Source organism: Chionomys nivalis, chromosome 17, assembly GCF_950005125.1.
Source record: "Chionomys nivalis chromosome 17, mChiNiv1.1, whole genome shotgun sequence".
NCBI lineage: Eukaryota > Metazoa > Chordata > Mammalia > Rodentia > Cricetidae > Chionomys > Chionomys nivalis.
Window position 1 is genome coordinate 36,921,087 of NC_080102.1, and position 21,509 is coordinate 36,942,595.

The 21,509-nt window shown below is 47.7% G+C and overlaps 1 protein-coding gene across 1 annotated transcript in view; it reads left to right on the forward strand.

Moving 5' to 3' along the window:
• The window catches only part of Fam227a (family with sequence similarity 227 member A), a 55,308-nt gene that overhangs the window by 8,604 nt on the left and 25,195 nt on the right, over positions 1 to 21,509 (forward strand). The window contains exons 2-10 of the mRNA XM_057792252.1: positions 2,038 to 2,257; positions 5,506 to 5,612; positions 11,940 to 12,009; positions 12,793 to 12,872; positions 14,842 to 14,988; positions 16,630 to 16,731; positions 17,418 to 17,522; positions 18,376 to 18,499; positions 20,538 to 20,645. Coding sequence (XP_057648235.1) covers positions 2,116 to 2,257; positions 5,506 to 5,612; positions 11,940 to 12,009; positions 12,793 to 12,872; positions 14,842 to 14,988; positions 16,630 to 16,731; positions 17,418 to 17,522; positions 18,376 to 18,499; positions 20,538 to 20,645 — 985 coding nt within the window. The 5' untranslated portion in view covers positions 2,038 to 2,115. The remainder of the gene's footprint in view (positions 1 to 2,037; positions 2,258 to 5,505; positions 5,613 to 11,939; positions 12,010 to 12,792; positions 12,873 to 14,841; positions 14,989 to 16,629; positions 16,732 to 17,417; positions 17,523 to 18,375; positions 18,500 to 20,537; positions 20,646 to 21,509) is intronic.

Here is a 21,509-nt window from a genome sequence, read left to right on the forward strand (position 1 = left end):
GCTGGGTTTAAAGGGGCGCACTGCACACCCGACCACGCGTGGCAGTATGCAGTGGGAACTGGCAGTGTGTAGGTACCGAGGGGAGGAGACGCTGGGGTGTCTGCGTACCAGTTTCTCAGCCTTGGAAACTCAGGACTATGCTCACACATTATCAGTGACAAAGTGATTACCGAGGTTATCATTGTATTAAATTAATGCTACCAAATTTGGGCATTTTGTTTTATTTTGAGTTGTTCTGGTATCTTAGCCCTTAACCAAGCCTATGTGGTTTTTTTTGATTTTTTGTTTTGTTTTTTTGTGTGGTGTTTTTGTATATTTGTTTATTTTTTCTTTCCTTTCTTTGGGTATAGCTATAAGATATTTATATATAGAAAATGTGCTATTCTTGCAGTCTTGATATTCAGGGTGGATTGTGAAACATGAATTTTGGGGACTGGGCACATGGCTGGGTGGATAAGAATGATTACCATCCTAACAGGGGGCCTCACCTCCCCTCACTGGCTGGCCCTCCTGCACAGACTCACCCAGGCTCTACCTGGTCCAGACTCACCCAGGCTCTACCTGGTCCACACTCACCCAGTCTCTACCTGGTCCACACTCACCCAGGCTCTACCTGGTCCCATCTTCAGTGGTCCTCATCTCACTGCTGAACTGTATTCTGCATCACAGAGCTCTGTCTCCGAGGACCTCAGAACTCATCTAACAAATAGCCCTCTCAGGTTATACATAGCCCCAGGCTTTCCATGTTATATATAGCTTTAACTTTTTAAATGATTTGTTTTTATTTTATATTCATCGGTGTTCTGCCTGCATGTATATCTGTATGAGAGTGTCAGATTCCCTGGAACTGGAGTTACAGATAGTTATGAGCTGCCATGTGGATGCTGGGAACTGAACCCAGGTCCTTTGGAAGAGCAGCCAGTGCTCTTAACCGCTGATTCATCTCTCCAGCCCCTTCATGTTATCTATACATTTATTATATATAATAAATATATAATATTATTATTATTATTATTATATATTTTTGTTTTTTCATGACAAAGTTTCTCTGTGTAGCAGCTCTGGCTGTCCTGGAACTCACTTTGTAGGCCAGTCAGGCCTCTAACTCACAGAGATCGGCCTGCCTCTGCCTCTGAGGCTGGGATTATAGGTGTGAGCCACCACTGCCCGGCTTCCGTGTTATGTGTTTAAGCTAGGCTGCCACCAGGAAACTACATCTTTCACGTGCACGTGGTGCTTCCCACCCACCTGTAACTCCAGTCTCTCCACCAGCACCAGGCACTCCAGTGCTACACACCTATGTGTGCAAGAAAGCACACATGGGCCGTGCAGTGGTGGCTATGTGTCAAAAAAAAAAAAAAGCCACCTGTGGCCGCCAGTGCCTGTGGCCCTAGCATTTGGGGGATAGAGACGGTGGAAGCCCAGAGCTCTTCGGCAAGTCAGACTAGCTAAAAGGTGAGCTTCGGATTGAATAGAAGATCCTGCCTCTAAAGAATAAGGGGAGGGCTGGAGAAATGGCTCGGTGGTTAAGAGCACTGGCTGGTCTTCCACAGGTCATGAGTTCAATTCCCAGTAACCACATGGTGGCTCACAACCATCTGTAATGAGATCTGGTGCCCTTTTCTAGCGTGTGAGCATACATGGAGGCAGACTGTTGTGTACATAATAAATAAATAAATCTAAAAAAAAAATAAGGGGACAGGTGACAATCTAGTTCATTCCACACATGCACCACACATATGTGTGTATTTTTTTAAACTGTGGTTTCAAAGGTGGAGATTACTTTGCTAACATGATACGGTTGTAAAGGATGAGGTCATGGCGAGGCTATTGGGGGGAAACAACTGCATAAAGCAGGTAACTTTGAGTAAATATTTTTGCATCAATTTGGAAAAAAAATAAAGGACTTCCCGAACAAAAGCCTTTCTTTCTGCGTAATTGTGTGCACCGCGCCTTGCCATCCTCGTTCAGTGGGCTGCTGTGTGCACCTTTCCGCTTTGTTTCCTGAGATGGTTTCATGCCATTTTATCCCTGCAGGCTGCCTGGATAAAGAACAAGGTTGGAGTGGGAAAAGAGAGGAAACTTCCTGCCTGCCAGTTTACAAGAAACTGACTAATGGAATCTGCCAAGAAGATGGACGTCATCAACGTCACTGCCTTGCCCATGATACCACTGGATGAGCGCCGGGTGGTCTCTGTCAATGCCCGGAAAGTACAGGAGAATTCTTTGAGGAAACAGTTGCAGGACCATCCCCCCAGTATCCTTCCAAAGCTGCCACTCACGGTCAGACCAAGTACCTCTCATGGTGTAATGAATGCTTAGGTTCATATATGTTACCTGTTAGCCCACTCTACATACCATGGTAATTTTTTCTGAGCATGGAAGTCCTATTTGCCTCTAAAGGAATGTGATGTTTGGAAGAGTTGTTTAACTTGAGGTTTAACATATATATGTATATTTGGTTTTTCAAGACAGGGTTTCTCTGTGTAACAGCCGTGGCTATCCTGGAACTTGCTTTGTAGACCAGGCTGACCTTGAACTTAGAGAGAACCTTCTGTTTCTACCTCTCAAGTGCTGGGATTAAAGGTGTGTGCCACCACCTCCTGGCTGAGGGTTATTTTTTAAGCAGAGGGCACTCAAAAGGAAGATGCCCAGGTCGGATCTGTTAAAAGAGGGGCAAAGTTTTGTATTGGCTCTGCTTACTCTTCATTCCTAGGAATTAGGGCTGTGGACACAACAGGCAGCAACTAGGAAGTGAGGAGCTAGGCCTCTGTCCCCAGAGAGCTGAGCCCACCACTCAGATCCTTCATTTCCTCTGGTTGACCTCCCCTCTCCTCACTGGCTAGGCCCCTACTCATGCTCAGTCTGCCCCTCTGGCATCCACCCAGGCTCTGCCCGCCCCTGGTCTCTCCCTGGTCCCGCCTTCACCGACCCTCCTCTCTCCACTGAACTGTTTCCCTGCCGGCACAGACCCCATCTCAGAGTCCATCCCACAAACAGGCAGCCTGCATCTTCCACTCTGCCTCCCTCCCCACATTCCTCTCCCCGACCCTTCTCAAGACACCAGCTAGTGTGATCCCATCTGGATCTGGATACTTTCTTGGGGCTCTTTCTAATGCCTTACTTAATTCTACACTCGACTTGGCCTTGTCATTATCACACGTCCCCTCTTGGTGTCTTCACTTTCCAAGTGCCGTTCTCACGGTAAGAACCCTTGAGGGTAATGAAAGAGAGAGCGAGCCTGCTTTATGGGGAAGGAGGGAGTGACAGGATCATGAGGCTTACCGAGGCCTGAGGCTATCAGATAAGGTAGAACCAGTCGGACTCAAAGAGAGGTTCAGTTGAGAGACGGGATAGCAGGTGCCCCTTGGCCCAGTCATCCCACACCTGAAATCTCTCTTAAAGAAATATTCCAGGAGCCGGGTGGTGGTGGTGGCGCACGCCTTTAATCCCAGCACCTGAGAGGCAGAGGCAGGTAGATCTCTGTGAGTTCCAGGCCAGCCTGGTCTACAGAGCAAGTGCCAGGACAGCTGAGTTTGTTACACAGAGAAACCCTGTCTTGAGAAATCAAGAAAGAAAGAAAGAAAGAAAGAGAGAGAGAGAGAGAGAGAGAGAGAGAGAGAGAGAGAGAGAGAGAGAGAGAAAGAAAGAAAGAAAGAAAGAAAGAAAGAAAGAAAGAAAGGAAAGAAAGAAAGAGAGAGAGAGAGAGAGCCTGGATGACTGCTATCAAGAGTGTTCACTGCTCTGGGCCCAGTTACAAGCGCCCACATCAGGCTGCTCACAGCCACCCCTAAGTGACCCCAGGGGATTCACAGGCACTAGCACGCACATGGTGCTCATACGTACACTCAGGCACAAGCATCTATGCATAAAATTAAAACATCTTTAAAAAAAAAAAGAGTATTCCAAAATTTGAGACCTCTCTGTGCCATGCTCACCACAGCTTTGTTTGTTGAGAGAGCTGTAAGTGGCTTACAGAGCAACAGGAAAGCTCGCTGAGGTGTGTGTTCTGAGTGGCCCATTATTATGTGGCCGTCAGGCTCGTTCTTGTGGAAGAGAAGTCATGGATGTGAGCCAGGCATCCGTTGACAGTGTAATTATGCTTGCATGGAATACTGGAAGGCAAGCTGGTGCAGGGGCGCATGCCTGAGGCAGGGGGATCGCTACACAGACATCCTGTCTTCCCCTGTCAAAAACTGAAACAAACAAAACTGGAAAAGGAATTCTCTCAAGACTCCATCAGAGGGACTGGAAAGGTGGCTCAGTGGCTAAGAGCACTGGCTGTTCTTCCAAAGAGCCTGGGTTCAATTCCCAGCTCACAACTGTCTGTAACTCCATTTCTAGGGGATTTGATACCTTCACACCAATGCACATAAAATAAAGCTAAGGAAAAAAAAAAAAAGCCGGGCGGTGGTGGCGCACGCCTTTAATCCCAGCACTCGGGAGGCAGAGGCAGGCGGATCTCTGTGAGTTCAAGACCAGCCTGGTCTACAAGAGCTAGTTCCAGGACAGGCTCCAAAACCACAGAGAAACCCTGTCTCGAAAAGCCAAAAATAAATAAATAAATAAATAAATAAATAAATAAATAAATAAATAAATAAATAAAATAAAGCTAAGTAAATTTTTAAAAAAGACTCCAACAGAGAGGCTGGATGCAGTGTGGACAACTTTTTCCTTGGTTAGTACTTTACAAGGTGGCTACAACACTTATTTTTCTCCTCAGTCTCCTTTTCTCTTCCTCTTTGTTCTGTATTTATTTATTTATTTATTTATTTATTATGTATACAATATTCTGTCTGTGTGTATGCCTGCAGGCCAGAAGAGGGCACCAGACCCCATTACAGATGGTTGTGAGCCACCATGTGGTTGCTGGGAATTGAACTCAGGACCTTTGGAAGAGCAGGCAATGCTCTTAACCTCTGAGCCATCTCTCCAGCCCCTTTGTTCTGTTTTTTAAGATTTATTTATTAATTATGTATACAGCATCTGCCTGCATGTATCCCTGCAGGCCAGAAGAGGGCACCAGACCCCATTACAGATGGTTGTGAGCCACCATATAGTTGCTGGAAATTGATCTCAGGACCTCTGGAAGAGCAGTCAGTGCTCTTAACCTCTGAGCATCTCTGAGTCATCTCTGAGCCATCTCTGAACCCTTCTTCTTTGTTCTTGACGTTGTTTGTCTGCTTGCTTTTTTCTTTTTTTGTTTTTATTTTAGACAGGATATACATTATAGCCCTGGCTAACCCAGAGATTACTATGAAGCCCAGGCTGGCCTCAAATTCATGGCACTCCTCCTGCCTCAGCCTCCTAAATGCTGGAATCACAGAGATGAGTGCTCACACCGGTTCATAAATTTTCATTTATAATTTACAAAGTGATTCACTTAGACTTGATGAAGTCATGAATGTTGACAGAAGGAATGAGTCAGTAGAGAGATGGTGTAGCCTGGACACCTTCCCGGCCGACGAGACCCCTCTGCCATGGGTGCCTGCTCGCCTCCTGGAGTTTCCTTAGCAACTTGCCTCCCAGCATGCATCATTGGCTCCATGAGTCAGGTGAACCAGAAGATTACTGAGATAGACCTGGGCCCCAGCCTGTGGGTCAGCCTCTCGGTGAGTTGAAGCAGAAACTGGAGCTCAGGCAAGGCCTTTGGGAAGAAAGGGCCCTAGGGAGAGTCATTCAAGGTGTGCCCTGCGGGCTCTGTACCCCTCCAAACACATGTTTGTATAGTTGAGGTTTCAAAGTTCACTTTTAAAAAATTAGCTGATTTTTAAAAAATGTATGTATGTGTGTGTGCACGCGCCTACGTGTGTGTATGTGTGTGTGTGTGTGTATGCCACATATGCATGGGTGCTTTTGGAGGCCAGAAGAGGGCGCTGGATCTCCTGGAGCTGGAGTTACAGGTAGTTCTGAGTCAATGTGGAAGGCCCTGAACTCAGGTCCTCTCAAAGAACAGCAGGAGCTCTTAACTGCTGACCTCTCTCTCTCCAGCTCCAACAGGCTGCTTCTTAAGAGAAGTTTTAAATTAGCAGTGAACATATATATGTACACCCCACCCTCACACATGTGTAACCTGCCCCATCGACCTCTCCATACCTCAGTTATAATCAGCAAACCCTTCCTGCCCCTAGCATTACTGCCGATCCCCCTACTTTATCTTAGGCTTCTCTCCTGATGAGTGTGGACCATGCGCAATGATGTGTATCATCTGCCTCTGCAGTGCATGGGGAATAGCCTCATGCCCCAGCTACGCACACCGCCCTTTGTCTCCCTTCCCTCCCAACCTCTGGCTGCCACTGGCCTACTTACTGTCTGTGTAGTTTCAACCCTAAAGAATGTTGTGACCTTGGAATCCTGCAGTGTAGCTTCAGGTGTCACTTAGTAAGGCACCTTGAAGGTTCTTCCTTGGGTTTCCATGGATAGCCCATTCCTTTCTAGCTTTTGCTAATACCCCATTATCTGGATGTACAGCAGTTTGTTGATCTACTCCCCTCCTTGGGCATATTGGTCACTCCCGTGCTTTGGAAACTAAGACTAAAGCCGGACATCCCTGTGCAAGCTATCACTATGAGTGCAGCTCTTTTGGGTAAATACCAAAGGACACACTATCAAAGCCCCTTCCAAGGTGTTGTCTTTCCACCAGTGAGGTCTGGGGTTCCTGTGCTTGGAATCCTCCCCAGCACCTGGTGGTATTGGTGTTCTGAACTTGGCTGTCCTGGTGGGTGTATGGTAGGGTTTCACACGATGATCTGACAACACAGGGTGTGACATCTTTTCATTGCTTTTTCATCATTCCTGTATTTCCTCCTCCTTTTTGAAACAGGGTTTCTCTGTGTAGCCCTGGCTGTCCTAGAACTCTCTCTGTAGACCAGGCTGACCTGGAACTCAGAGATCTGCCTGCCTCTGCTGCCAAGTGCTAGGATTAAAGGCGTGTGCCACCACCACCCAGCTTTCTCTGTCTTTTTTGATGAGAATGGGGTTCTTAATGTTTTGTTTGTTTGTTTTCCAAGACAGAGTTTCTCTTTGTAACAGCTCTAACTGTCCTGGAACTTGCTCTGTAGACCAGACTTGAACTCAGAGATCCGTCTGCCTCTGCCTCCTGAGTGCTGGGATTAAAGACATGTACACCAGTGCTCGGTGGGGTTCTCAGTGTTAATTGTCAATTTGACAGTGTAGGGAGATTGGCCTCTGGGAGAGGCCAACTTGGAAGATTGGCCTCTGTTGATGTCTTTGGGAAGCTGTGTTGATTATATAGTTGAGGTGGGGCACCCTGCCCACTATGGATGGCACCCATATGCTGGAATCCTGGACTCTGTTAATGGAGAAGAGGTACTGGGCACACATTCTGCGTGCTCTGCTTTCCAACTGGGAATGCAATGTGCCTGCTGCTCTGAGCACCTGCTGCTGTGAGCTCTTGGCTATTCAGGGCTAGCCTCCTGTGCTGGGCTAGCCTCCTGTTCAGGGCTAGCCTCCTGTGCTGGGCTAGCCTCCTGTGCTGGGCTAGCCTCCTGTGCTGGGCTAGCCTCCTGTGCTGGGCTAGCTTCCTGTTCAGGGCTAGCCTCCTGTGCTGGGCTAGCCTCCTGTGCTGGGCTAGCTTCCTGTTCAGGGCTAGCCTCCTGTGCTGGGCTAGCCTCCTGAGCTGTGAGCTGCAATAAGATGCTCTTATCAGATTATTCTACCACAGCGATGGGCTGGGGTGGGGAATGAAAACATGAGGTGTCTCCTAGGTCATAGGCCCATCTTTAAAAGTTGAGCTACTAGTTCTCTTGTTTTTATATTTAGATAAATCTTTTATTGGGCATACCTTTTGCAAACATTTTACCCCAGTCTGTAGCTTGTCATTTCATTGTTTTGACAATGTCTGTGGAAGACAGATATTAATGTCAGTGACTTTCCACTTCATCTTTTGCCTTTGGTTCCATGTCTAAAAAGTCACTGTCAGTCCCAGGGTCACTTGGGAGCTCCGACCTTATCCGCTATGGTTTTAGAGTTTTACATTGTACATTTAGGATGGTGGATGGTGGCCCATCTTGACTTGGCTTCTGCGACCCCTGCAGTTTTCACCTCTGTTCATCCACGCTGCCCCAGCAGCTCCTCAGCAATGGCACAGGGTCTCCATGTATGTCTGTGTGAGGGTGTTGGATCCACTAGAAATGGAGTTACAGACAACTGTGAGCTGTCATGTGGGTGCTGGGAATCGAACCTGGGTCCTCTGGAAGAGCAGTCAGTGCTCTTGATTGCCGAGCCATCTCTCCAGCCCCAGCATGTTCCTTTCTTAAGTGACACAGATCTCCAGATCTAATGAGAAGGCTTAGACTAGATGACCCTCACCCTCTGTTGGAAGGGAAGTTTTCCCGGGAGTTTTTGGCGCAAAGTGTTTTCCTGGTGGTGATGCCCGCCTCTTCCTCCTCTCTTCTTTCTCCTTCCTCCTCCCCTCTTCCCTCCATCCCTCCCTTCCTCTCCTTTCCTGTAAGTGCTCTTTGCATTTTTGGTCTGTCTAATCCAGGCCCTCGACCTGTCACTTCACTCCACTTTCTCACTCTTCTTCCTACCACGGCATCTTGCTTTTTGCCAAGTGTCTCTAACCTCATGATCTGCCTCCAGATTTTTCTCCCTGATCACCCCAGCTTTCCCAGTATCAGCTTCTGAGGACTCCAGCTCTTGTGTCATTCTTTCTCTTGCATTTTTTTTTGGGGGGGGGACAGTGTTCAAGACAGGGTTTCTCTATAGCTTTGGAGCCTGTCCTGGAACTAGCTCTTGTAGACCAGGCTGGCCTCAAACTCACAGAGATCCACCTGCCTCTGCCTCCTGAGTGCTGGGATAAAAGGCGTGTGCCACCACCGCCCAGCTGTTGCATTTAATTAAAAAAATTTTTTTTTCCTTTGAGATAGGTTCTCATCACCAGGAAACCCAGCGTTCAGGAGGCAAAGGCAGGCAACTCCACGTGAGTTCGAGGCAGCCTGGTCTACAAAGTGAGTTCCAGGACAGCCATGGCTACACGGGGAAACCCTGTCTTGGGGGAAAAAAAGAGAATGAGAGAGTCTCACCATGTAGTACTTGGTGAATCAGAACTCACTGTGTAGACCAGGCACCTCCAGCTCGCAGAGATCCCTTTTCTCTGTTTATAAAGTGCTGGGATTAAAGGTGTATCAACACACCTGTTTTTTTTTTTTTGTTGTTGTTGTTTATATTTTAAAAAGTTTAAATAGCTGAGTAATACATACAGTTTTATAATACACAGACTATTTATTAGTGAAAAGTGAAAGCCATCCTTTTCTTGCCAACTTTCCTCCCTAGAGGTACGTACCCATTGCTATTCCTATGCCATGGATTCTTCCAGAACGTTTATAGGTTATTTTTACGGGCACTACATTCCTCTGGGTTAAGATATGTACATGTGCAGGATCATGCTATAAATGCTCTCTCACAGCCTGCTTTTGTCTTACTAATTTATTCATTGATTGATTTATTTTCAGAACAAATGCCTCTCGGGAACTCTTTTCAGCCAGTACTGTTGGCCTGCCTATTATTTTAGTGGCCTCATGGTATTCCAAAGGTTGGATTGAGCATAATCAATTTATTTTCCAATGATAAATATCTCAATGGTATTTATTTTATTTTATTATGTATGCAGTGTTCTGCATGCAGGTTTGCCTGCATGCCAGAAGAGGGCACCAGGTCTCATTATAGGTGATTGTGAGCCATGTGGTTGCTGGGAATTGAACTCAGGACCTCTGGAAGACCAACCAGCGCTCTTAACCTCTGAGCCACCTCTCCAGCCCCTCGATGGTATTTTAAAACATTGATGTGTGTGTCTGTGTGAACATATGCCATGTGTGTGCAGGTGCCCACAGAGGCCCAAGAGGACTTTGAACCCTCTGCAGCTGGAATTACAGGCAGCTGTGAGAGTCTGGGTGCAGGGATCTAAACCCGGTCCTCTGGAAGAGCTCTTAACTGCTGAGCATCTCTGCAGCCCCTCTCAGGCATCTGAGCGTAGTGAACATTTGAGTATAGTGAACATTTGAGCGTAGTGAGCATTTGAGCGCAGGGAGCATTTGAGCGTAGTGAGCATTTGAGCGTAGTGAGCATTTGAGCGTAGTGAACATTTGACTGTTGATCTAGTTTGCTTCTTGTTGCTGTGATAAACACTTACCAAAAGCAACGTGGTTGGGAAAGGATTTGTTTCCTCTTACAGCTACAGTCCATCACGGAGCAGAGCCAAGGCAGGCACTCAAGGCAGGAACCTGGGGACAGGAAATGTAACTGCTACTGGCTCTTCATGGCTTACTAGCTGCCTGGCTTACTTCCCTTTAGATTTATCTTATTTTATATGTATGACTGTTTGCCTGCGTGTATTGGGTCCCCTGGGGCTGGAATTATGGATTGTGAGTCTCCATGTAGTTGCTGGGAATTGAACCTGGGTCCTCTGGAAGAGCAACAAGTTCTCTAAAGCAGGGAGCCATCTCTCCAGCTCAGTTTGCCTTCGTATACAACCCAGAACCACCTGCCGAGGGTGGCACTGCCCACATCAATCATCAGTCAGGAAAATGCCCCACAGACTTGCTCATAGGCCGATCTGATGGAGGCAGTTCCTCAGCTGAGGGTTCCTTTTCCCAGGTGACTCTAGTTTGTGTCAAGAAGACAAAAATCAACCACCACAGGGCTCATTTGCAGAATAAAGCCCTAGAAGTGAAGTTTCTCAGTGGGATGAGTGTGGTTAGAGAGAGAGGCGGGAGAGAATGTGAGCACATAGATGCTCGCCACGGCACACATGGAGGACAGAGGACAGCTTGTGGGAGTCGGGTCTCCTTCCACCGTGTGGATCCCAGGAATCAAGCTAAGGTCGTCTTGCTGGTCCCGATTTTCTTCTCATACAAGCGGAGCCATTCTTTATGAATGGGGGGGACTGCTAGCGTCAGTTCGCGACCCACCTCTGAGCCGGGATTGGAATCAAGTTGTGAATAGCAGAAGGGTATGCGGACACGCTCTCTGGATGATTCTGTGTACGCATGTATTCCTCCTGTGGGAGGGTAGCACTGGGAGCTTTCCAGTAAGACCGCCAGACGGGAGGGAATGAGCCTCAACATCAAGTAAGAGGCCCCACAATAATCCACCTACCTGAGAGCATCCATAGGGATCGGATGAGCTGTATGTAACACATGCCCGACCTAGCTGGGACTTAGAGGAGCCCCTGGTCACAACAGGGACCGAGTGTGTATGTGAGTGCACAGATCTATCTGCTGTTGCCTTTATGCACCAGGCTTGACTGTGAGGTCACTTCTGCCGCCATCCTGGAACCCATTCTACTGGGCGACACATCCAGCACTTCCATAGAGAACTCTATCCAAGCACAGCTAGCCCCTTAGCTGACAAGCAATACATTGTGAGGGCACTGACATTCCCTTTTCTTTCCTTTTCTAAGGTGAGGGTGGGGAGCATCAGAGATACAGTGGGCTCTGGTGAGAGGTCAAGGGTGACTGACTGATGACAAGGTTAGCCCCTAGTAAGTACCTGTTTGACAACTCTGGGCTGTGTGCAAAATGCACCAAATACTTTCTCCCGGGTCCTTAGAGAGGCCATGGAAGGTAGGTGTGGTTATTGCCTTCTTATGGTAAGACTGCACGTGTGTACTTGTGGATTGCAGTCAGAACCCTGCTCTGCATCCTGTGCTCCCAGAAGTGGAGCCAGGAGGACAGCGTGATGCAAGGGTGCTGGATGAGATTTGTATTGATGACATACAATGGGACCATGTCAGTGACACCGATGGCCCAAGGTCCCTACCATCCGTGGGGCAGAGAAGAGGTACTTGACTACATACTCTGTTTCAGGCCTTTGGATGCCAGTAGGATAAAGCTCCAATCCCTGACCCCTGACCCCTTCCCTGGATTTGCATCAATCTCTAATGCCCTGTTTTTTTTTTCTTCTTCTGATTTTTGAAGGCAATTGAGGAATATGAGTTGGAGAAGAAGTCTTTAAAAGAGAAAACTCACGGCAGCCTGGGAGACAGAGGCAAAAAATCCTTTCTCAGTCTGAAAAGTGCTTTTGTGGGGTTTGGTTTTTTATTCTCTTTTTTTTTAAAATATTTATTTATTTATTATGTATACAATATTCTGTCTGTGTGTATGTCTGCAGGCCAGAAGAGGGCATCAGACCTCATTACAGATGGTTGTGACCCACCATGTGGTTGCTGGGAATTGAACTCAGGACCTTTGGAAGAGCAAGCAATGCTCTTAACCACTGAGCTATCTCTCCAGCCTGGTTTTTTATTCTCTTAAGTTTAGATCCTTTTCAGCATTTTTGTTTTGTGCTAGCATGGATCGCAGGGCCTTGCACATGCCAAGCACTTGCTCTGCCACTGAGAAAAACCCCAGTTATTAATTTTTAATCTTTGAAATGCAGTTGAGTTAGAATCCAGAGTTCTACCTGAGGATAGCTTTTGTCCTCCTCTGTGGTAGCCTTCCATCAGACCTGACACTGCACGAGGAAGGAGGGAGGGACAGGACCACGCCGGGCTATCTGCTAGGTGACATCGCACCAGGTGCTTTGATCCCTGCTTCTTTATAAAGCCCCACCTGGTGGTGCCGTACACACACACACACACACACACACACACACCCAGGAGAGTCCCGCTGGGGAGGAGCTTTCCTGGTGCAGAGTCTTGTCTTCCCTGCTGCTTCTGAACAGATAGGCCAGCCCAGCAGTCTGACCGTCACCAGGCAGCCCTCTCCAGCAGTCTTAGCTCCCGGTAGCAGGTGCAGCCACCGCTCCTCATTTTAACTTCTCCATTCTCAGCCAGGAGACCAAAGGAAGAGTCACCGATATCCTGCAAAGGTTCAGAACTCCGGAACGCCAAGGTGATCCTGACAAAAAGGGTAAGAGCCCAGTGCCATGTTGCTTTACCAATGGTTTCTACCATGAACGAAACGGGTTTTATTCTTTGGGAAGGAAGATTTGGTGCGTAGATAGTGACTCACAGAGAAAGGCAGGGTTCACTTTTTCAAAGATCTGGCAATACTTTAATTCTAGAATTGCTCGTGTCACTCTTGAAAGGGCAGAGCTGAACCCAGCCTCTGCAGTTAGAGTGTCCTAGAGCCCTGTGTCTGTTACTGTTAGAGCTGAGGCGTCTCCGCTTAGAGAGAGTCCTCCAGTTACACTGCCATGGCGCCACACAACTCCATGTGCCTTCTCCACGGAGGGTCCCATGTCACCACTCACCAGCCAGGCTGGTTATGGTGATGACTGCGGATGTGCCAGGAAGCTGAGATGATGGTCCAGGGCCGTGCAGCACATCAAAGGACAGGCACAGCTCTCCACTCAGCTCTCCAGCCCAAGGCCAGCCCGCTCTGTTGCTGTGTCAGTCCCATGACAGCTGTCCTCGTCAAGAGTCACGGCTCAGGCTGGGGGTGTGGCTCAGGAGTAGAGGGCTAGTCTAGCATGCACAAAGCCCTGGGTTCTGTCTCCAACATTGCAATTTTTTAATTTCAAAAAGAACCTCAAAAGTGGGTATTTAAACTATCCAGATCACCTGTACTGAAAGCCTTAGGAAACAATGCATTATCTTTTCTAAAAAAAATAATTTACTGTATTAATTTTGTGTGTACGGGGGGGCAGTGCACATGCCGTGGCACACATGTGGAGGCCCGAGGACAACTTTAGAAGCCAGTTCTCTAACTACCTTGTAACTCCCGGGTTTGATCTCGCGTCATCAGACCTAGTCTCTGGCATCCTCGCTCGCTGACCCATCTTGATTGCTCTTATTTCCATTATCTTTTTATCACCTTTAACTCAGTAAATTCCTAAACAACACAAAGCCTGGTGGTTGGGTCTGAGGTGAAATTGCCTTACACGCCATTGATGGTGTCTGAGCATAGATGTCCCGCCTGAGGTGGCATATGGAGTAAATGACAGGGTGACCTCTGATTCAGGATCAGCACAGTCATTCAGCAAGCTCTTCTCTCACTGTCCCCTCCCATGGCCAAGTTATAAAAGTAAACAGCTAGCCCCGCACAGCGTGTCAGTAGGTGCTGTGGGCTGATGGCAGTCACAGCCCTCATTCCACTTTCCTGCATTGCCCCATCTTTTTCTTATCAACTGTCATGTTTGCATTTGGTTATAAAATTTAATTTAATGATATATATTAAGTAATGTCATATATTGAGACAGTTACATCCTTCGATAAATATTACTGTTTTAAGAAAATCATGCTAGCTGGGTAGTGGTGGTGCACGCCTTTAATCCCAGCACTGGGAGGCAGAGGCAGGCAGATCTCTGAGTTCAAGGCCAATCTGGTCTACAGAGTGAATTCCAGGGCAGCCAGGGCTACACAGAGAAACCCTGTCTTGAAAATCATGCTAAATAAATGACACAAAGAGGCAGAGGACTATGTGCTCTGAGATATTAATGACAATAATATTGAATGTAATGAGGGAGAAGTCAACTAAACTGTAGCAGTTTACATGATAATTTTGAGAACAGTATACATATACATACATACATACATACATACATACATACATACATACATACATAAACACACACACACACCCTGAAGAAATCTAGAATAAGGCTAAGTGTCTAAACTTGGACATAAAAGTGTGTATGTGTTGGAGAGACAGGTGGGAGGGGGGAGGGTTAACATAAATGTATTTGGAAGTCTTTGCTCAGAGCTTTAAGGAAAGCGGAGCTGATGCAGCAGGTGTCGGGGAGTGGTGCTGGGGTCGGGGAGCTCTGTTTACTCCCTGTCTAGGAGTTGCACCGTGTGTAGAGGGGAAGGCATGTTCTTGTTTTAAATTGTCGAGATGATGGATCCCATTTTCATAGTATGCTTTTTTTTCTCGTCAGAAAAGAGCAGATAAAAACCTGCTGGCAGAGCTTTACCAACACCCCCCGTTTGATGAAACGAAGCCCAACAAGCTTCCCAATGGCGTGGACTTCTGCGATATGGTGGGCAATGTGATCCGGTCTGAGAAAAACCCGCTTAGTGGCAAGGTAAGGGAGAGAGCAGGGAGCCAGCTCACTCCAGCTGTATAGGCGTGCCTGCCAAGGCAGAGGACTCTGCGGGAGGGGCAGAACCCAGGTCAGTGCTGGCAGCAGTGCTTTTACATCCTGAGCTCTCTTGCCAGCCCTTGCAGTGTGTTTTGATCATGTGTGCTATTAAAAAAACCAACTGCAGCAAGTACCTTCATATATACATGTCTGTCTGTGGGCTATCTGCTGCTCTCAACTGTTCTGTGCACGTCAGTCAGCCTGACTTCTATTACTTTCCAGTCAGAACAGTTCTGCTTTGGGTGTGGAGTATTCCCCAACAAGGCTCGTGCACAGGGCTCTGGAGGGAAGAGTGATGATGCCCCAAGATGCTTCCCGCTTTAGGTGAAGCAATGCCAGAGGCAGGTGACAGCTCTGTGGAGGTCTGCAGAAGGAAGACTGTCAGAGTGCTCTTGGTGACCCTGTGGCTGGGCCTCTTCATCTTTTATGGCTGCATGATCTCTTCCCCCCAAATGGTTCTGATCATTGGGCCTTAACTTGTCAGCCCTCCCTCCAATCCCGGGATGCGCATGGCAGGCAACTGTACTCACTGCTATATGCCCCCAGCCATCTCCCTGTCTCTATCTCTCTTCTTTCCTTTTTTTTCCCTTCCCTTTTCCTCCTTCTCCTTCCCTCTGCCTGCCTGTGCTGAGTCCCGCCTGAGTGAGATGAAGCCCGAAGGTGTGTGATCCAGCGGCAGACACACAGGCGTCCCTCAGTCGTATATGCTATTTGGTGGGGAGAGCACAAGTTGAAACTTCTGCTTCTCTGAGTTTGTGTGTAATTGTTTTCTTTTTTTCTTTTTTTTTTTTTTTTTTTTTTTTAAGAAAAGCATCTTTTATTCCCCCCAGTCATTTGGACAGAAGCCCAGGTTAATGTCCCGTCCAAGCTCCTCCCCAATTGTTTTCATTTTTGACTTAAGTATATTTATTACTGATTCGGCAGAGTCTCGTGGCTCTGCCCTTTGCCTTGTGTCACAGATGCCTGGTGACTCCCTCTAGAGTTGTGGGTTCCTAGTACTGTTCTGCCGTTTGCTGGCCATATTACTTTAAGTCCTTTGAGCTCTGTGGTCCTCAGTGTCCTGAACTATGGAGCCTCAGTTTCCTAGTGTGTGATAATAACGTGTGCTCAGAGATTCTAGCCAGGTTAAGAGAAAATGTAATGTCACTTAGCACAGGGCCATGAAAATCGTGAGACTCACTGAAAGGTTAGGGTTTTTTCTTTCTTTCTTTGTTTTTATTATTTATTTATTTATTTATTTATTTATTTATTTATTTATTTATTGGGTTTTGGTTTTTGAAGACAGGGTTTCTCTGTGTCGCTTTGTTGCCTGCCCTGAAACTAGCTCTTGTAGATCAGGCTGGCCTCAGACTCACAGAGATCCTCCTGCCTCTGCCTCCTGAGTGCTGGGATTAAAGGTGTGTGTCACCACCGTCCAGCTTCTTTCTTTGTTTTCATTGCTAGCGATTCAGCCCTCAGGAGGTTGGGACAAGGAGAATCACAAGCTCCTGGTACAGGGGACATAGTGAGGCCCTGTCTTGAGCAACAATAGCAGTAATAATAACAATGGCCACGATACTAATGTAAACTTCATTTCTTTTCAAGTCTTACTGTTTAGACAGAGAATTAGAGAAGTTTCTATCCTCTCCCTTCCTGAGCGCCATCTGGCTGGACAGCTTTTGGTGGCTATTTCATGAACGGTACCAGGTAAATGTGAACCTGTGTCTCCTCCCTCACTGGTCTTGCCTTCTTATGGGACCAAGTCCTAAGTTCCAGTGAGTCACCTCTGCAGATTCAGCCTCTCCCCTCCCTACTCTTGCCCCACCCACGTACTTGAACCTTAGCTCCCCTGAGCTTGAGCAGTTGGTCGCTGCTAAGTAGCGGGTCCAGGACAGGGGTGAGAGGAGAACGTGGGACCTCCTGGCCCAGACTTAGGAGTTTTCCTTCCCTGACACTCCATACGCGTTGTGTAAATATGGACGGCAGACAAACAGCTCATTCCTCAACCTGAGGGTTGTGACCCCTTTGCAGGGGTGGGGGTGGGGGGCTCAAATGACCTTTTCCAGGGGTCACATATCAGATATTTACCTTACAACTCATAACAGTAGCAAACTTACAGCTATGACGTAACATTGAAAACAAGTGTAAATTGGGGGTCATCACAGCGTGAGGTAAAGGGTCATGGTTGAGAACCACTGCTCTAGCCAGTAAGACTTCAGTGCTTTGCCTGAATCACAGACCCCTGCCAGGTGTGGTGGTGCATATTCAAGGCCAGCCTGGGGTCTCCTGGTGAGGCCATCTCTGATAAAACAACAAATGAGAAAGAGAAAGCAGGGAGGCCCCTTGACAGCTGCAGCAGGCATGCTGATAATTCTCTGTCTCTCACCTGGCAGCCAAACAAGGAGATCCAAAACAAGCTGTTTGACCGAATAGCCCGAAATTACGCCTTCCTGTTGTTCAGGACAGTCAGGTCCCACTATGAAGAGGCACTCATAAAAGTGAGTATCACAAAACATTCAAGTCTAAAACAGTTAAAAAAAATTAGACATCTCACCAGGCAATGGTGGCGTACGCCTTTAATCCAAGCAATTGGGAGGCAGAGGCAGGTGGATCTCTGTGAGTTCGAGGCCAGCCTGGTCTATAAGAGCTAGTTCCAGGACAGGCTCCAAAAACTACAGACATTTCATAGATCCCTGGATAAAGTACATAAATGAGAAATTCACTGAGGAAAAAGTATGGATAGGAGAAAAGTTTAGTCACAAATCAAAACAGAAATAAAAACAATAATTGAACTCCCTGGAGCTGGGGGTGTTGTCCTGAAACAGTGCTTCTCAACATGCGTGAGATCCTAGTTCAGTCTCCAGCATCACACGGAGAAGAGAAGACCCCCTCTTAGCCTGTATAGTGGTTCACACCTGTAATTCCAGCATTCAGCAGGCAGAGAGATGATTCACATAAATTCCTGGGCTGCATAGTGAGACCTTATCAAACAAAGCTCAGTTGATCCTGTTTGGGGTAGATAGTCATAGGGAGATGAGTGCGTATGCAGTGTATATATTTCCATATCTTGCTGTTTCCCGGGCTGTGCTCTGGGCAGAGTACAGAAGCACTGAGCGTTAGAACACTGAGGAGGTGTGCTGGGAAGGCAGAGATTGCTGGCTGAGCAGAGTCTGGTTCCTGAGGAGTGTCCTCAGTGACACCTGGAGATGGGGAGAGGGGGAAGCAGCCCAAGACAGAAAGGAAGGAAGCCTGGTGTTGGGAAGGAATTTGGTCATCTGTTCTTGGCTCAGCCAGGCCTCTTTTCTGAGGGCAGAGACACTGGGACTGATGCTGAGCTCTGTTTCCTCCCAGAGGCTCCCATTGCTTCTGAGCAAAGCCCTGTACACCAGCTTCTGCTGCTGCTTCCCCCAGTCCTGGTTCAACACCCATGAATTCAAGTCAGAAATTTGTAACACCATGGGCCTGTGGATCTCAGGTGAGAGGGGAAGAGCTTCCTGCCAACTAGGGAAGGAAGGTGGTGCAAAATGTTTCCCACCAGAGGCTGGGTGTATTTTCCACTGCCTAGCATCAAGACAGCCTTCCTGTTCTTTCCTTATCAGTGGAGTCTGAGCTTGGTGCTGCATACCTGAGTATATGCATCCCTGGCTATGGCAGGGAGTTTGTGAGTTCAAAGCCAGCCTGAATTCAAGGCAAGGCACTGCCTTAAAAAAAAAAAATCACGAATACAGCAGCCAAAATGAACTGTAAACAAAGTTAAAGCTGGGCATGATAGCACACACCTGCAGTCCCAACACTCAGGAGGCAGAAGCTATGAGTTTGGGCCAGCCTGGGCTATATGACAAATATCAGGCCGACCAGAGTTACTTAGACCTATCTCAAAACACCAGAGGGCAAGAAAGAGGGAAAGAAGGAGCAAGGGAGGGAGAGATAGAGGATGAGAATGCGAGAGAGTGAACTGAGCTGCAGTCCCAATTCCCCTTTCCTTGTAGGCAGTTCTGAGACATGGCCGCCTGACCTGAGCCTGTGCCCCACCACGTCTGCAGGGAGCAAGGCAGCAAGTGTCAGTTCAGCCTTGTTAGTTATCCATATGCCACGGACCCCAGAGCAGCAGGACCCAGGTGGCCCCACAGTCCACTTCAGCACATACTGCGCCAGCTCCACCTTGGCTTTCCCAGATATCTTCACTCCTTTCCCCCACTTCCCTATCTCAGCATAGAACCTTCCTGAGGTCATTGAATGCTATTGTTTTTTTGTGAGGATTTTTGTTGGTCAGATATTGTGTGAAACAGGCAACTTTGACATTTATGTTGGGAGCAAGAAGTACGACAAGATCACTGCCTCATAAAAAGCTTTGTCACCATGGCTAAGCGTTACAGCATCCAGTAGGAAACATGGCTGGATCACAAAGGAGGAGCAGAATGTTTTGGGGGACCCCTGTGCAGGCTGCCTGGTCTTCACTCCCTCCTTTCCACGGAGAGCTGCACGGCGCCCATTTACCTACCTGCCAGGGAGAGGTAGCTACTTGTATGTGATGTCTCTGCCCAGGAGAAGCACATCAGAGATTCACGACCAAGGTTTTCATTCAGGGTCATCCTGGAGACTCCTCCGTCTATCTGGGATCTCAGTTCTGGAAAGCTGGCGTTTAGCCAAGCCACGCTGTCTACGGACAGCCCAGGAGGAATAGCTCACTCACTAAAAGTAGTTTTGTGTCAGTGTAAGGAGCTGTTTGCTGGCTGTGTTCCCAGACACTAGCCAAGGCCTAGCCTTGCCGGCCTTTCTAAGCCTTGGACTTGCTGGGTGAACTCTTCGCTTCACACCCTTTTAGCCCTCTGAACATGAAGGGTTAAAGAAGTTCAAGAGCAAACAACCGAGTGTCGTGCTTTAGACCCAGAGTTGTTCCCCTCCAAAGCTCGGTCTTGAGTCACTGTGGCAACCTGTCTCTCATTTCCTACCTTCTTCCTGCTGCTGCTTCTCCCTGGTCCTGCTTTTGCCTAACTAATCACCAGGAATAAACCTCCTGTCTCCTATTGCCGAGTGGAGGCAGCAGCATCGCACAGTGGCTCACGTTTCTCCAGTGACCCTTGGAAGCATCATTTCTGGCACTAAGCCTGAGTGTGTTGAAGAACCTTCGCTGAGCAGTTATTCACTGCTGCCCGGTCCAGCGGGAGCCCTGGGGATGCAGACTGACTGCCCTAGCCCCTGCCCCTGGGGAAGGAAACTCTTTGTTCAGCAAGAACCATGGGAGGCAAACAGGAAACTGGACAGCTGCAATGTCTTCATTAGCGCTGTCATGGGGTCACACGCCCAGGCAACAGAAAGTGGCACGGCAGGTGGTATTGTCCCAATTCTTCAGGTGAGGAAACTTTCCAGAGCGGGAGTGACAAGGACAGAATAATGCTGGTAGCAGATCTCCAGTTCCCTGAAGCCATCAGGGAGACTCGAGGCCTCTGTTCCCCTTGTTCTGCTCCATTTTCATTAGTGGAAGTGTCTGTTACCCTCTTGGCTTCTTCTAGGGACGTATCCTTGCCCAAAGAGCTATGACAATTGGGACTACTCGGAGCTGGATCCGGAGAGGTTCCGGAGAGAAGAACTGATGTTACACAGCAGTCGACTTATAAAGGGTAAGCGCCCAGCTCCAGCCCTGTCCCTTCTGCCCCTTTCACAGTCCAGCCACAGTGTAACCGAGGCAGAGTACCAGGGCACTGATGTCCGCAGCAGGTTTTCTCTCATAGGCTTCCAGGTTAGCCATCAAATGAATACAATACCAGTGTCGCTGAATATGGGGAGTAGAGTTTTACATTTGGTAGAAAGGCTGGGGACACCCAGTTCTGTCACAAGGATTGCCTAGACCATGAGTTCCACCCATAGAGCTATAAGCAAACACGCAAATCTACCCTCCTGTCTATCTGTTCTCCCATACTGTATCAGGTCTGTGTGTCTGTGTGTACCAGTATCATCTACGAGCCTGCATGTTCTACACTGTATGGGTCTGTATGTTCTAGTATCGTCTATGAGGCCTGTGTATCCTATGTTCTATACAGTCTGTGTGTTCTAGTATTGTCTATGAGACCTGTGTATTTTATACTCCATCCAGTCTGTGTTCTAGTATCATCTATGAGGCCTGTGTGTTCTATACTGTATGGGTCTGTATGTTCTAATATTGTCTATGAGGTCTGTGTTCTATGCTCTGTCAGGTCTGTATATGCTAGTATCATCTATGTTCTATCCAGTCTGTGTGTTCTAGAATTGTCTATGAGGCCTGTGCATTCTATACTCTATTGGGTCTATATGTTCTAGAATTGTCTATGAGGTCTGTGTGTTCTATACTCTATCCAGTCTGTATGTCATACAGTAGAATATGAAAAGCTAGTTAAACTGGGCAGTGATGGCACACACCTTTAATCCCAGCACTTAGGAGGCAGAGGCAGGTGAATCTCTGTGAGTTTGAGGCCAACCTGGTCTACAAGAGCTAGTTCCAGGACAGG